At 36.9% G+C, this 15,034-nt stretch overlaps 2 protein-coding genes across 3 annotated transcripts in view; one reads left to right on the top strand and one right to left on the bottom strand.

The window, feature by feature from the left end:
• Positions 1-6,428, top strand: part of HSPBAP1 (HSPB1 associated protein 1) — a 40,109-nt gene extending 33,681 nt beyond the window's left edge. For both annotated transcript variants that reach the window (XM_081028718.1, XM_081028719.1), the window contains 3 exons: positions 249-332; positions 4,844-4,954; positions 5,080-6,428. In XM_081028718.1, the coding sequence (XP_080884844.1) occupies positions 249-332; positions 4,844-4,954; positions 5,080-5,613 (729 nt within the window). In that variant the 3' untranslated portion in view covers positions 5,614-6,428. The remainder of the gene's footprint in view (positions 1-248; positions 333-4,843; positions 4,955-5,079) is intronic.
• Positions 6,429-8,479: 2,051 nt separating this feature from the next.
• PARP14 (poly(ADP-ribose) polymerase family member 14) overlaps positions 8,480-15,034 on the bottom strand; it is a 50,356-nt gene continuing 43,801 nt past the window's right edge. The window contains exons 16-17 of the mRNA XM_081067694.1: positions 10,113-10,293; positions 8,480-9,791 (exon numbers count right to left, since the gene is read on the bottom strand). Of these exons, the coding sequence (XP_080923820.1) occupies positions 9,502-9,791; positions 10,113-10,293 (471 nt within the window). The 3' untranslated portion in view covers positions 8,480-9,501. The remainder of the gene's footprint in view (positions 9,792-10,112; positions 10,294-15,034) is intronic.

The following is a 15,034-nucleotide window of genomic DNA, read 5'->3' as shown; positions in this document are numbered from 1 at the left end:
TTAGAATCACAGAATCCTTTACAAAGATTTAGATGCAGACAGAAGAGGTCCAGGATTCACGAGAGTAAAGACTAGAGATGCTGCAACTTGTTAATAAAAAGGTTGTGGAGTTTTCTTGTTTCCGTTGCCTACAGCAATATTACTATAAGTTCATTTTTAACCCCCTGGCAACTTCAAGTTGGGTTTGATTCTTACATAGAAATAAAATGTCCTGTTCTTATGCTAACCCTTTTTTGTTTGCTTTTCAGGTTCTGTTTGTTCCCAGACACTGGTGGCATTACGTAGAATGCACTGATCCTGTCACCGTCAGTATAAACTCATGGATTGAGCTGGTACGTTTTTAAAAAAATAAATGTAATCCTTACTTTCAAGATACACAGAGCAGCCTATCTGTAAAATTTGGTGATTAATATAACTAAAAGTCCAGTGTTACTGTGTTTTGACATGCTGTAGTTTATGTATTCCATGCTGTGTTGATGGAAGTGTAGGTTGGCAATAGGATTTTTGGTGATGCGCTGTTCTCCTTCCTTTAAGGACATGCAGTGGGCACTGATGTTGTCATGCGGGATCCTCTCCTTTGACCAGTGTTGTTAGAATTGGGTTGGCCCCGGCTGATCTGCCATGTGTGTCCCATGTCGCCAGTCCCATCCCACACCATCTGGGCAGGACACATCTGCTTCTCGGTTCAGGGTTCTCTAATTAATAGCAGAATTCTCAGGCCTGGCTTATACACTTTCTCAAAGCAGAGTCTTTCAGTGCTAGGGTTTTAATCATTTTGTTTCTGCCAGAGGCTTTTTCCCTCCAATATGCTATTAAAATAGCTGCCCATTACGGAGCAAGCCTGTCTCTTCCACCCAACTCCTTAATTGCATCTGTGCTGTCTTTAACCAGAGGTTTTGACTGCACCTGTGCGCTCGTTAACAAGAGGCTTTGATTGCATCTGTGATCTCCTCTACCCAAAGCCTGATTGCATCTCCTCTTTGGCAGTTGCACCCTCCCTGAGTCAGGTTCTTCTTACCCTCTGGTAATGATAAGGGCTTTGGCATAGGTGGAACATAAAGGAGTAACGTAACAAGAAGCTGTAGTGTGTGAGCTGAGGGAAGATTTGTAACCCTGAGGCATTAAGGTGAGAGGTATGATGAGAGATCAGTAGGCTCACTGAAGTCCTGCTTGAAGCATGCAGATTTGGAGTGGGAAGAGTTGTCAAGGTAGAGTCCAGGAATTCCACTTCTACTCCCAGCACCAGTCACGTCTACAGTAGCCCTGACAGATGCTTTTCCTCCAGGGTAGCCCATTCTGTTGTTAAACAGTGGGGCTGCCATCTGCCTGCTCGTAACCATACCAGTTATTCCTGAAACTAGACAGAATTTTTTTCCCTTTTGAATATTTGAAGATACCATGTGTCCCCTTAATCTTTTCTTTTCCAGGCTCAAAACCTCTGGATTCTTGAAAGATGTTTTTTATGTGGTTTTCTTTTCAGACGCTTCACCATTTTGGTTGTAGACTTTGGAATGAGGCAGATTTAAGTTATAGGTCTTTACCTTTGTTAGCCGTTTAACCTAGGGTGGTTACTTAATCTCATCAAGGCTAAATTTCCTCACTTGTAGAACAAGAATTATAATTGCATCCACCTCAATAGGGTGGTTGTGAGGCTTTAATTGGGCAAAACATATAAGCATCTAACACAGCACCTGGCACATGGGAAGTGTTTAAAAATAGAAATTGCTATGCCGCGTAGGAAGAGCTATTATGTCAAGAATAGCCCACTTAATGTATAGCATCTAAAGCTGAATACCAGGGGGCCTTATTTGGTGGTGTGTAATATTTCTACCTCAGGGGACTTAGATCTTCAGAGCTGCTTGTAATATGACATTAGATTTTTCAGTCGTCTTATCTCACTTTGGGTTCCTATTCAGCTCTAAAACACCCATGGTTGTTTTTTTGTTCAGATGATCAGCTGCCATGTCAGATGGTCCTCCATCCTGAACCTGTAAAACTGGCTCTTTACACCTAAATCCTGTACTTTAGTCATCTCTGTTAGTTTTGATCATGTTGATTTGGGTAATAACCAATTCACTAAGAAATATTAGTGGAGATAATGGGCATCCTTGTCTTTTTCTGACTTTAGAGGGAATTCCTCTAGTGATTTCTCTTTAAATAAGATGCTGGATTTGGGGCAGAGTTGCATATATATTTTATCTCATGTTAAGTATCTCTGAATTCCTATTTCATTACCTTTTTTTTAATGAGGAAAACGTGTTGAATTTTGTTGAATGCCTTTTAAACATCAATGGAGATGATCAAATAATATTTCTCATTAGTAAATATCTGGTGTTGTAGTAAATTATATCAATGGATTTCCTAATATTGATCCATCCTTAATTTCTGGAACAAATTCCACTTGGTTGTAATGTGTTATTTTTTAATGTACTGAAGAATACTGTTTGTTCATATTTTATTTAGATTTGGATTTACATGGCCTCAAGAGCTTGAAAGCCGTCACCCTGGTCTTTTTAAAAGCTTGTTGTATTCCATCTATTTAGTTGTCTCCTAGAATTTTCCAAAGGATTGGTATTGTAACTTCTTTCAGAATACATCACAGTTTGAAGACCACTTATTCTTTCTTGAAAAACTAGAGTGCAAAATAGGAGTTCAGTAATTATATCTTCCTCTGTCTATCATTGCCTCTTCAAATACAGGGCCATAATTCCTTCTTGTTGCCCCCCAAAATTGAGCCCCCCAAAGCCCTTAGGTCTTAAAGCCTATCTACCATCTTCATATAATTCAAGCTAACTCCAGGCCATGGTATTCCTGTCACAAATTTGGGAAAAAAGTAGATAATAGTTCTGTTCAGATGGTGTAGCCTTCATCCCTTCTCAGTTTCTCAGTTTAAAGAAATGTAGATTCTGTCCTAATATATTCTAGGGAATAAAGTATGTTGTCAGTTCTTCTTGATGGTGCCTTTTTCATCCATTTTACCTCCTTATTCTTTTAGTTTCGAAATGTATTTATTTTATCAGTATTTTTTCCAAACAATTTTTAGAAAATATTTTTGTTACTTTTAAAGGCTTTCCTCTCACTCTCCTAATTTTTCTTTATTATGTGTTTTATATATACCGGGGTGCCAAAAAAATGTACACATTTTAAGAGATGTCATCTATGCATTAATTTTCGAAGTGGAATTACAGTAGCAATGTAGAGTATGACATTCACTCAAAAGATGGCGTTAAATGAATGCTAGCGTCATTCATTGTATTACAATTTTAATAGTTTTTTCTTTCTTAAAATATACATAATTTTTGTGTGTGTGTGTGTATACATCTATATATGTATGTAGCATATTTGTAAGATACAAGACTTTACTTAAAGTCAACCAATTATAAATTTTAATCACATCTATAAATATCTTCCTGGTAACGTCTCTGCTAGTGCTTGACCAAACAACTGGGCACCATAACCTAATCAAGTTGACTCATAAAATTAACCATCACTTATGACAGCTCTGTTTAACCTTTTGAGGAAATGCCAGGCTATTTTCCAAAGCAGCTGCACCATTTACATTCCCACCAGCAATATATGAAGATTCTGATTTCTCCACATCCTCACCAACACTTGCAGTTATCTGTCTTTTAATTATAGCCATCCTAGTGTGAAGTGGTGTCTCATCATGGGGATTTGCTTTTTCAATTTAATACTACGTTTCTAAGATTCATCTGTGTTGTCACAGGTAGCTGTTCATTCATTTCAATGTGGTACAATGTTCTCTTGTGTAAATGTATCACAATTTATTGGTTCATTGTTCTATTGATGGATAATTGGGATGTTTCCAATTTTTTTTTCACTTTTATAACTAGAATATTCTTGTACAAATGTTCAAGCGTTTCTCTGGAGAGTATATATTTATCTCAGAATGCAAATGTTGGCCTGTAGGGTGTACAATACTCAAGTTTACAAGATAATACCAGTATGTTTTCCAAATGCCTCTCTGAGTTTGCACTCCCATCATCAGTGTATGAGATTTCTGTTTGTCAGTGCACATTTTTCCATCACTTGGAATTATCAGACCCTCTTTTGCCAATTTCGTGGGTTTCTCAATTTACATTTCCCTTATTATTCATGAGGTTTGACATACTTTTATGTTTATTCGTCATATGATTGCTTTTTTAAAAAATAGTTGTCCTCATGTCTTTTGACCATTTTAAAAAATTGGGTCTGTTGTCTTATTGATGGCTATAGATTCTTTATATATTCTATATATTAATCTCATATCAATTATACATGTTACAGACATCTGTTTGTTTTTTTCTTCTATGGTTTCTTTTGATGAGCAGAAGTTGTTGATGCTAATGTAATTTATCAGTGATGCTATAGTTTATACTAACTGTATCTTAGAAAAACATAATTACATGTTTATCCATCTCATTCTTGTGGCTAAGCATGTGTGTGTTTTTTTAATTTTCTTCCACTCCTCAAACAATTAGCTTTTCAGACTTGCTAGGGATTATTCCTCTGTATGTTATACTTTTTTTTTTTTAACTTTAAACATGTTAGAGAATGGAAAAGATTGGAAAAACATCACAGTGTGCTTCACACTTATGGCCTGTGTCTTATAGACCAGATACATACTTAAATTTCATTGTTGAAATATTCTACAGCTCTTCTAGATGGCAAATGACAGTGAACACATAAAAACTGTGGTCTGTCAACAACACATTCCTTCTGTAACAAAGCTTATATTAATGAGAAAATGGAACACAAGTAAGAGAACTCCTACTCTGTTTTAAGCCAGGGGACACAGAGACAAATGAAAGCAATGTTATTGTTGTTTTTTATCTCAATTTAGGAAGAGGACCATCAAGCCAGGGTAGAAGAGGCAATCACCCGCATGCTTGTATGTGCCCTGAAAAGTGCCGAGGATCCACACAATACCAGAGCTTGGTTAAACCCAACTGAGGTGGGCCACTTCTGGTTTTCATCATGGCAGTTAGTTTCCTGTGATAAATCAACCCTGGCCAGAACATTTGTTTTCCAATTTATGTAAGTGCATATAACCATTCTAAAGGGTTTTTTATTTCTTAGGTTGAAGAAACATCCCATGAAGTCAATTGTCGCTACTTAAATGGAGCTATTTCTGCCTTTTTCGATCATTCCAGAACATCTAAGGTGGTAGAAACCCAAGAACTCAAAACAAATGGAGAGGACATGAAAAAGGACGAATTAAATGTTCACCACCTTATGGAGGTGGAACAAACAGGTAGCCCGAACTTAACCTTGGAAACAGTAAAACAGGAGGCAGCAGGCCCCTTTGTCCCTGACCTGCTTCCTGTGCTACCAAGTTCTGAAAAACCACCCTCAGAAAGTGGAGGCATATTTGAAAATGATGATAAAGACTTTGTTGGCAAAGGTGGAGAACACTTTGGAAAATTGCATTGTACCAAGAGGCAACGAAGGATGAGTAAAAGTGAGAATGCAACTGTGGAACAGATTGCTTCAAATCATGCTCCGGCCCATTCTCAAACATTCATTTCTACAGATGACGTGCTGGACTGCTTGGTGAATCCCCAAGTAACCAAGATAGTGGCACAACTTTTGATACAAGGAAGAAGTTTGTAATTGTAATAGAAAACGACTTTTTAAATAATATTTTTAAAGTATTTTTAAACAATATGGTGTTTAAAAGATAAAATAGTAAAAAGTCAATTTTCATATGCTTGTAAATGTACTTATTCTTACCTAGTTAAATTTCAGTCTCTTGCCACCTTCTTGTATGCACATTGCTTTTTGGCCAAACTGGCTCTTTGTTATTTGTTAGACCTTCTCTCTGTGCCTTTTCTTTTCTTCTGCCATCCCATCCCTTCAGCCTACCTCAAATGTAAGCCCCAAGTGTTCTCAACAGGAAGTAATCTCTCCATCAGCCTCAGCAGGGGTTAGCCAGCTACTTGTTTTTATAAATAAAGTTTTATTGGGTCACAGCCATGCTATTTGTTTACAGATTGTCTATGGTGGCTTTAGGGTTACAGTGGAAGAGTTGAGTCTTAACAGAGACTATATGGCACAAAAAGATGAAAATATTCACTATTGCCTTACAGAAAAATTTTGGCAATCCCCGGCCTAATGCATCCATTGGGTGAATTCTAGCTTTGATTTGAAGGGATCACACTTCTAACACCTGCATAATTCTCACTGGATAACCCCTGCATCCAGAGACGGGTACCAATCAGGAGAAAAGTAAGTGGGGGTCCAGTACAAGGAGGTCTTATGAGAGGAACTGGGACACCCAGGAACACCAATCCTGAGAATAGAAAAGGACTGGCTGCTACTGACTCCTGAAACTGACTAAAAGCTTGGTTTGGTGAAGTTGATCCCACTCTCATTACTTTTGCAAGATCTTGCTACCATTTTGCAAGATTTTGCTACCATTACTGACTAAGAATTTAGAAATTAAAAAAGTATATTGATCTCTGAGTAACCATTCATGAAACAAATACATAATAGAAAAGATACACAAAGTCACCTTTTTAGATGATCTGACCAATGGCCCCATCTTTCTCAGTCTTCAGACTGGGGTTATCAATCCAAATAAAGTATGTACCTTCTGGGAAAGGGAGGGAGGGAGGTGTTATTATGTGAACATGCCCAGGAAAAGAAGGCTCTGGAAGAAACCCTTCTGTAGCACTTACCACCATCTGACCAGTATATATTTATCTATTTCTTTGATTGTTTCTACGTCCCCCAACCAAAATGTCACTACATGAGGGTCTGGACTTTGTTGTGATTATTGCTGTATTTGCAGAGCCTAGATCAGTGCCCAGCATGTGGTAGGTGCTCATTAAAATATTCAACTGAGTGGATTATTTTAAAAAGGAGACCTTGTTTGCAATAATACTCCATCAAATACACTGGGGCAGAGTATGCTGTGACCAAGGGTAAGATGTCTGTTACCCTTAGTAAGTATATTCCTATTGCAGAAATAGACATCTCTTTGTCTTCAGATATTGTATTTTTTATGTTTGTTACTCCTTTGACCAGTTTTTCAAGTTGCAGGTTGTGACCCATTAGTGAGTCATAAAATCAGTTTAGTGGGCGAAACCAGCATTTATTTAAAAATGAAACAGAAGTAATTTGAGTGAATTCAATAGTAAATCTAAATATTATGTGAAACTTTCCAGGAAAAGTATTTTCTTCAGGGTAAATGTATTTCACAAAACTTCAGTTATATCTGTGTGTGTATTGAACCTGATATAAAATGTATTTCTTAGTAGGTTGGGGTCAGAAAAGTTTGAACGTTGTTCTGAGGCAAAGCATTCAATTCAGCTAGAGGTTATAGGTTTTGACTTGCGGAGCCCTGGAGAGTTAAGACATTGATATGAATGGAAACGTGATGAGAGAAAATTTCCTCATTTTATATTTGGAGAGAGATTATGACACAGCAAGAGATCCTGGCTACCTGCAAAAGGAGGGTGTTGAGAGTGAGAGAAGATAGTGAAAGGGGGAGGCTGTCGGACACCCATAAGATAACTGAGCCCCGTTTCATCCTGCATTTCTCAGATGAGCATGCCTGAGTGAGTGAAATCAACTATTAAATAAACACACTGCTCCTCTAGAGGCCAGAGGGATTAAAGAATACAAGCTCAGAGTTACCTATAGTCACAGTATCCACGTATCAGGGCCGACCTATCCAATAGGCACAGTGGCTAGGACCCACGAGCTTTCAAGGACCCACAAAAATGTTTTAGAAACAGCCTTGATTACATTCATGTTTATAAAATGTTTCCCCGAAAACAAGACCTAGCCGGACCATCAGCTCGAATGTGTCTTTTGGAACAAAAATTAATCTAAGACCGCATCTTATATTAATGTAATATAATTTAATCGTTATAATTATATTAATATAATTAATATAAGACGCGGTCTTATATAATAATATAATACTGGGTCTTATATTAATTTTTGCTCCAAAAGACACGTTAGAGCTGATGGTCCAACTAGGTCTTATTTTCGGGGAAACATGGTATCAGTTTCTATAATAGAAACCAAAGCCAGAAGGAAAAAAACCAAGGAGCCAAAAGGGTCATTCACAGATTCTCTGAGATGTTCCTGAATCAGTAATGTCAATCTAGTGCCATTTTCTGTAGTGGGAAGAACAAAGGGCTTGATGACACAGGGACCAAGATTCAGTTGCTGTCTCTGAGGGCTATTACCTAGGTGACCCCCAGGTGAGGAATTTCCTTGCACTCTCAGCATCAGATTCCTCAGCTTTAAAATGGGAAACCATGTTAAAATGGTTCTGACCCAGTATGTTTAAAATTCTTACCTCACAGGATTGTTTGGGGAAATAAAATGAATATTGTATGTGAAAGCATCTACTTATTGCACTATCTGATACAAGCTAAGTGCTCAATAAATAGTGTCTGAATCTGAAATTTACCTGGGAAAGTTAAAAAAGAAACTTCCCTTGACCATTCAATAGATACTGAGTAGCAAATTAGCAATATGTTTAATTCTTTTATTTAGGTACCTTTAAAATCATCAAAAGCTAGGTTGCCAGGGAAAATATGACATTTAATAACCTTAGAATTCATTTAATCTTCACATAGAAGGGTTTCACACTGAAGATGTAGCAGCAGGCATTAATTGCCCCACTGTTTTCATCGGAAAAAACTAAGACCAATGAGTAGGAGTGATAAGGCAAATTTGGGTCCAACATACAAAGGACCAGTTGGAGCCAGGGCAGCTGCACTGCACAAGTCCATGGGACACAGTTCCCACAGACCACACGCCAGGCCATGGTCCCTGGGCTGTGCAGGGCACAGCTGCATTGCAGTCCCAGAGTCCTGACTGCAGCTGTCCCGTATGTCATGGGCTGATTCATGAAAACCAAAGTTCCCTGTCATGGAATATGTTCAATTTGAGGCAAAGTGACAGTAAGTCAAGGATGTTGCAGAAATGGTTCCTACTTGGTTAAGACTCTGACTAGACTTTTTTCATTCTTAATTGGTTTATGAAACATTTCTGGAGTATCCATTGTACATCATGTACAGACTTCAGGGATAATGAGCCAGACACACTCCCTGGTCCCAGGAAAGATAGCAGTCCCACCCACTTAATAATACTGTGCTCCCACAGCAATATGGCATCCTGACGGGATACCAGGTATCTGCGTCAGGGGCAGCTGAAATTGCAGAGCTGTGCCCTTTGCTTTTAAGATTAATATTACTCTCTCCTTCCTGAGAATATAAACCTGTTCCATTCTTCTACAGATTTGATGTTCATGATTGTGGACACACAATTGTAACTAAGTGATTGGATTTAAATTCTCAAATTTATTGCTTTCAAGGTAGGTTCATTCCAGTTATGAAAGAGAAGCTGAAGAAAGTCTGATGTCAGTGGCAAGGATCCTTTGAGCTTAGACAAAGCTGTTAAGAGGGAAAACATCTAAAACTTGTTTTACAACTGGATAGGTATAGACGTATAATATCATCTGTGAAGGATACCAAAATGTTATTGTTTAAAAGTAATGAGATACTCTGGGTAAGAATGATGGTCATAAAATATCACAAATAAACTTGGATTTTGCATGCGATCTGTGACACTGTCATACTGGTCAGCAGAATTTTGAGGGTTCTTTAGAGGAGGCACAAGTAATGATGCGTTTCCAAGTGTGTAGACTCCAGTAAGTACTCGCACATAATACATATGCTTTTTCCCATTTACGTCTGGTTTGGAGTATGTATTATTGGCAGAATAATTGGCATGAACTGCAAAATAGGTTCCCTTTCCATATGCCACAGCTGTGAAGAGAAAAACAACAGTTTTAAGCATTTCAATTTAGTCTGTAACTTGACACATTGACCCAATATGTCAAATAATGTTAACATCATATTCAGTTCTCTCTAAAGCCTCTTAAAAAACTTTTTTTTCTGTGTTTCTAATAAAAGACAATCATTCCTCCACCCCAGAGGGCTGGTCATAGTTAGTTAGACCTGAAACTTTGGCTACAACATGGCCACCAACCATGAGGGAACACAGCACAGTCTACATGGTCCCGCAGCCAGTTTGGGGTCACACGGCTGACACCTCATTGGGAGCACCCACATTACTCGCTTCCTTACCATTCTTTCCAGCATAACTGCGGTTAAAGCCATGTTGGTTGACGTGTGGTAACGAGTCGGCATCTGTCCCATGGAAAAGCTGCTGCTCATTTGTTGTTGTTGTATGTTTATTCTTGTCATCCATGATTCTTTTCTGTATCTGGTAGCTCTTCCAGAGACGTGGATTCTGGATCCTCTCAATCTGCAAATCAATGAGGAAAAATATTATGTTAGTGCCAAGAGCCCTTGGCAAGATACAGCAAATGAAACATGACCACTATTTTTTCTAACTAGAAATTACAATAAACAGCAAATTCAATGCCAGATGGCAGCTTTCTGCATTCAGAATTCTTTTTCAGATCCAGTGTTTCACAAATCAGGCCTTGGGAAGAATGTTAATTTAATTTTTAACATCTTTTATGCACCACATGAGAGCAAACAACATTTAGGATCTTGGCCAACCAAGCCGCTCCAACTCCTGCTTTTTACCTTCACTGGAGTAACTGCTCCTGTTGCTGTCTACCTCACTTTGTCACTTTGCCTGTCTCCCCTTCAGTCCTTAAGAGATACTGGTTTACCTAGCCAAATTCTAACTGGGAGAAATACTAGAGTATCTAGGCAAGAAGGAAATTAATTACTGAAAATTAATCTCTCGTCCAGTTGGAAGAGTGGGGCATGAATCCTGAGGGAAGGGAGTCTAATCTGGTTGCAGACCCAAGTGGCCATGCTTTGACCATCCTCTTTGCACAGTGGTTTTCAGGACGGTGGAAACTCCTTGGATCCTGGATTGCAGATCAGCTTCAAACTTCCCTAATCACGAGGTAGTGGTCATTTCATAAAGTTGTCCTGGGAAAGAGTAAGGGATGGGTGAGGGGGGGCTAGGCCCTTCATGAAAAGGCGCAAGGTGAAGGTTCCATGTTGACAGAATCTTTTTCCATTCTAGAGAATTCTTGGTTAACACAAATACTGCCTCCCTCTGGTTATGTATTTATTTTCAGTTTGGGGTTTCTTATTTTTAATTAAGATACAATTTGCTCTCTATCTCAAAGTCTTGGCATAATCATGTATTTTGTTGATCTCATTTGTGATTTTAAAATTGATTTTTCTTTTTTACCTACTATTAATTTTCTAATCTTGAAACTGCCTACTTCTATTTTGTTTCTATTTACCTTAAATTTTATTTATTTTACACATCTTTCAAAAGCCTTAAAAATTTCTTCTTACAGAGTTTTGAAACCAGTCTTAGTCTTCTCATTCTTTGTTTCTCACTTTTTTTAGTATATGTGCTACTAAAGCAAACACTCACCCTTTTAAAATTTAATAACCACACAAAGAAAAGAATTATTTCAAGTAATTTTGAAAACAGTAATCTGATTCTATATTTCTAGTGGGATAAATTATGAAGTAAAAAAAGAAAACCACCATCAATCTTAAACTCTATTTAGAGGTTTATTTTAACAGCAGACTTCTGGCTATGGTAGACTACTTGTATCAGAGCAATCCACTTGCCAAAAACTACTAGAAGAGCTGGACGAGGGAAATGTCTGTTTGAAGGCAACAGGATTTGATGGGGCAAATTCTGAGATTGAAGGGCACTGCAGAGTGAAACAAAGTCAGAAGACAATATAATAATTTCTTCAAAATCCGTAAAGAAAATAACTGCCAATCCAGAATCTACACTCAGCAAAAATATCCTTCAAAGAATTAAAGTGAAATGAGGACAATTTCAGATGAACTAAAACTGAGACTACCAGAAACATCACTACCAGTCTACACTGAAAGATAAACTAAAACCAGAAGGAAAATAATCCCAAGTTGGAGGCATGGAAATACAAGAAGAATTGAAGGGCAGCGGGATTAAAAGTTAAATATGTTGGTAAATATAAATAAATACTGACTGTATTAAAAAAATTAAAATATTTTATAGAGTTTCAAGTATACATAGAATTAAAATACATGTTAAAAGCAGTACATCAGGCAGGAGGCGATAAATGAATTTAAAGTGTTCAAAGTTCATTGTATTGTTTGAGAAATGATAAACATACTAATTTGCATCAAAGTTTAATAAGTCAAAGATGAACACTATGTCTCTAGGTAAACAGTTAAAGAATTATAATGTAATCTAATAGGGCATTAACAATCTAATAGGGCATAAAGTGGAATAATAAAAATACTTAATGCAAAAGAAGGTAGGAAAAAAGAGGAAAGGGAACAAAGAATAGATCTGATAAATAGAAAACAAAGATTAATATGGTATATTTAAACCCAAACATACCAGTAAATACAGTAAATACATTAAACAGAATAAGTACTCCAATTAAAAGCCAAAGATTGTCCGACTGGAAGAAGAAAAACAAAACTCAAGTATATGCTGCTAAGACACATCTTAAACATACAGTTACCAGATGGTTAAAAAAAAAGGGGGTACAGAAAGATACAGCATGCTAACAATAACCAAAAGAAACTTGGCATAGCTATTTTAATATTGCTAATAATAATTTTGGTGTCATAATTTTGAAAAAAATTTATATATACTATAGGATAAAAAAACAAATAAATATGTAATATTATTAGAAACCAAAATTTCTATTGTACAGTAAAAGATTAATATAATATAAAAACTTCAGAAAAATCTATAATATTAACTTTTAATTGAAAACATCAATATGAACTCATGGTTTTCTTAGCTCTAGCTATGCAAGAGCCTGGAAGCAATGAACACTTCAGTAGCAGTGAGCATATCCAGCACACAGATCTTGGTTTCTCACTACTATTCCTCACTAAAAGGAATCAGGACTTCTTAGAGAAATGTCTGATGCCAGCCTGAGACAGAGAAAGTACAAGGTGAGCTGAAGAGATCTTGTGGCAGAAAGTGAAGAAATGTTCAGAGATGAATGGGGTCATGAAAAGGACATGGCAGCCAACTTAAAAGGGCCCCTATTAATCAAATGTAGGATCACTTGTGCATCTGAAAGAATAATCACTGTAATTAAATATAAGATAGTGAACTTTTTTACAAGCCGGGGGAAAAATTTCTTCTTTATAAAAATGCCAGATAATAAATGTAGAAAGAATGACAGAACTAGAAAATTACATTTTGCACCTCCCATGTAATAATGGATTCAAGAAAGGATCATCAAAGAATGTTAAAGTTAATGGGTAAAAGATTGTTGGGGAACAGAGTACTTACTATACAGTGACAAGGTATCATCCCACAGATTACTACTGGTTCCAGTGGAGAGATATGGTGGTTACCACCCTAACTAGTGATCAAACTTAGCATCATTAATAGTGAGACAACCTCACCATCCGAGGCTTTGATGTGATGTATCACCTATGAAATATTCTCGCAAAAAATATTTATCTGAACTTACCCAAGCCCTTCAACCTAACTCCCTGTTTACCAGAAATAAAGAGAATAGAGGAATAAATTAAATGACACCATGAATAATCAGACAAATCTGGAACCTATATAAAAGCTGGTTTGGGTTCTTTAAAAAACACTGGCTTAAACTCTTTAAAAAATTCAATATGAAAAATCATTTTTTAAAGTGCAGTAATACTGTTCTAGATCAGAAGAGATGAAAGAAACATAATGACCAAATGCAGTATATGAACCCAGATTAGGGTGGGCGGGGGATGAGAGTTATAAAACAGATGTTCTGGGCAGTTGGGGAAATTCGAATATGGACTCCATATTGGATATTGTTGAATTAATTTTAATTCATGGGATTAATTTTCTTACACAGGATAATGATATTGTTATTTAGGAGAATGTCTTTATTCTTAGGAGATATGTGCTAAAATATTTAGGAGTGTCATGATGTCTGCAACCTACTTTCAAATGCTTCAGCAAAAACTGAGAGGGAAAAAAAGCAAATGTGGCAACATTTTTTAATCCAGGTGGAAGTTTATGGATGTTAAAAATCTTAGTCACAGACATAACTGTCATGGAGGGTGACAGACCATCCATTTTTCATGTTAATGTTTTCACTAGAGACCTCCACAGAGGTGTCTTAAGTACTGCTTTTATCTTAAGCTCTGATTTTATCAGTGTCATACACTAGGATTTCACATGAAATTTTATTTGAAAAAAGGGCTGTGAAAAAAGTAGTGAAATCATTTATCTGGCCAAGATCTGCCAACACATGGCCAGCCTCCAGGGTGCACTGCAGACACTGCTGCTCAACCTGGGTGTGGCATCTCATCACCATGTGCCAGTCAGCCAGTGTAGATGTATGTGGAATGACACTTACTTGTCATCTCAGAACCAGATCATCAAAAGGCTGCATGCTTGAATCACATTGTCTTAGTAACTCACAGAATTGTTCTGTGCAACAGGTTTACAATGAGGGACTTTAAAAAAAACCAAAACCAAAACCACAGTGGTATAAAATTGGATATTGAATTTATGATAAAGATGATTTTGAATATATTCTGCAGTACTTGATTCACAGGATAAATCTCTCAGGAGTCAGTCTCAGTATTGTGAAAAGCTGTGAGTTTCCTGACCAAGTGGTTTGTTTTTTGATTTATGGACAAGACTATGAATCTTGTAGCTGGCTGTTTACTTCTTTGCTTTGTCTACTAAGAAGCTCAGGTGTACAATTCTGTAATACACCTGAAACCTATGTAATTTCTGTAATACACCTGAAATCTATGTAATTTCACTAACAATTGTCACCCCAATAAATTTAAAAAAAAAAGAAGCTCAGGGACAAATTTGTGGTCCTCCTCTTGTAGCTATCTAGGACTTCATGTCATGTATTTTTGTGAACTAACAATACTTCTGTGTTATTTTCCTTACTTTTTCTCTTTGTCCATTTTCCTTCATCTATTTATTTTATCTGAAGGTATGATATATATCTTTGTAGGGCATTTCAAATCTTTTTTGAATTATATGTGCTTAACCAGATGGGTAAACAGAATGGTGGTGGTGCAAA

Source organism: Rhinolophus hipposideros, assembly GCF_964194185.1.
Source record: "Rhinolophus hipposideros genome assembly, chromosome: 2".
NCBI lineage: Eukaryota > Metazoa > Chordata > Mammalia > Chiroptera > Rhinolophidae > Rhinolophus > Rhinolophus hipposideros.
This window is presented reverse-complemented; position numbering and strand designations above follow the sequence as displayed.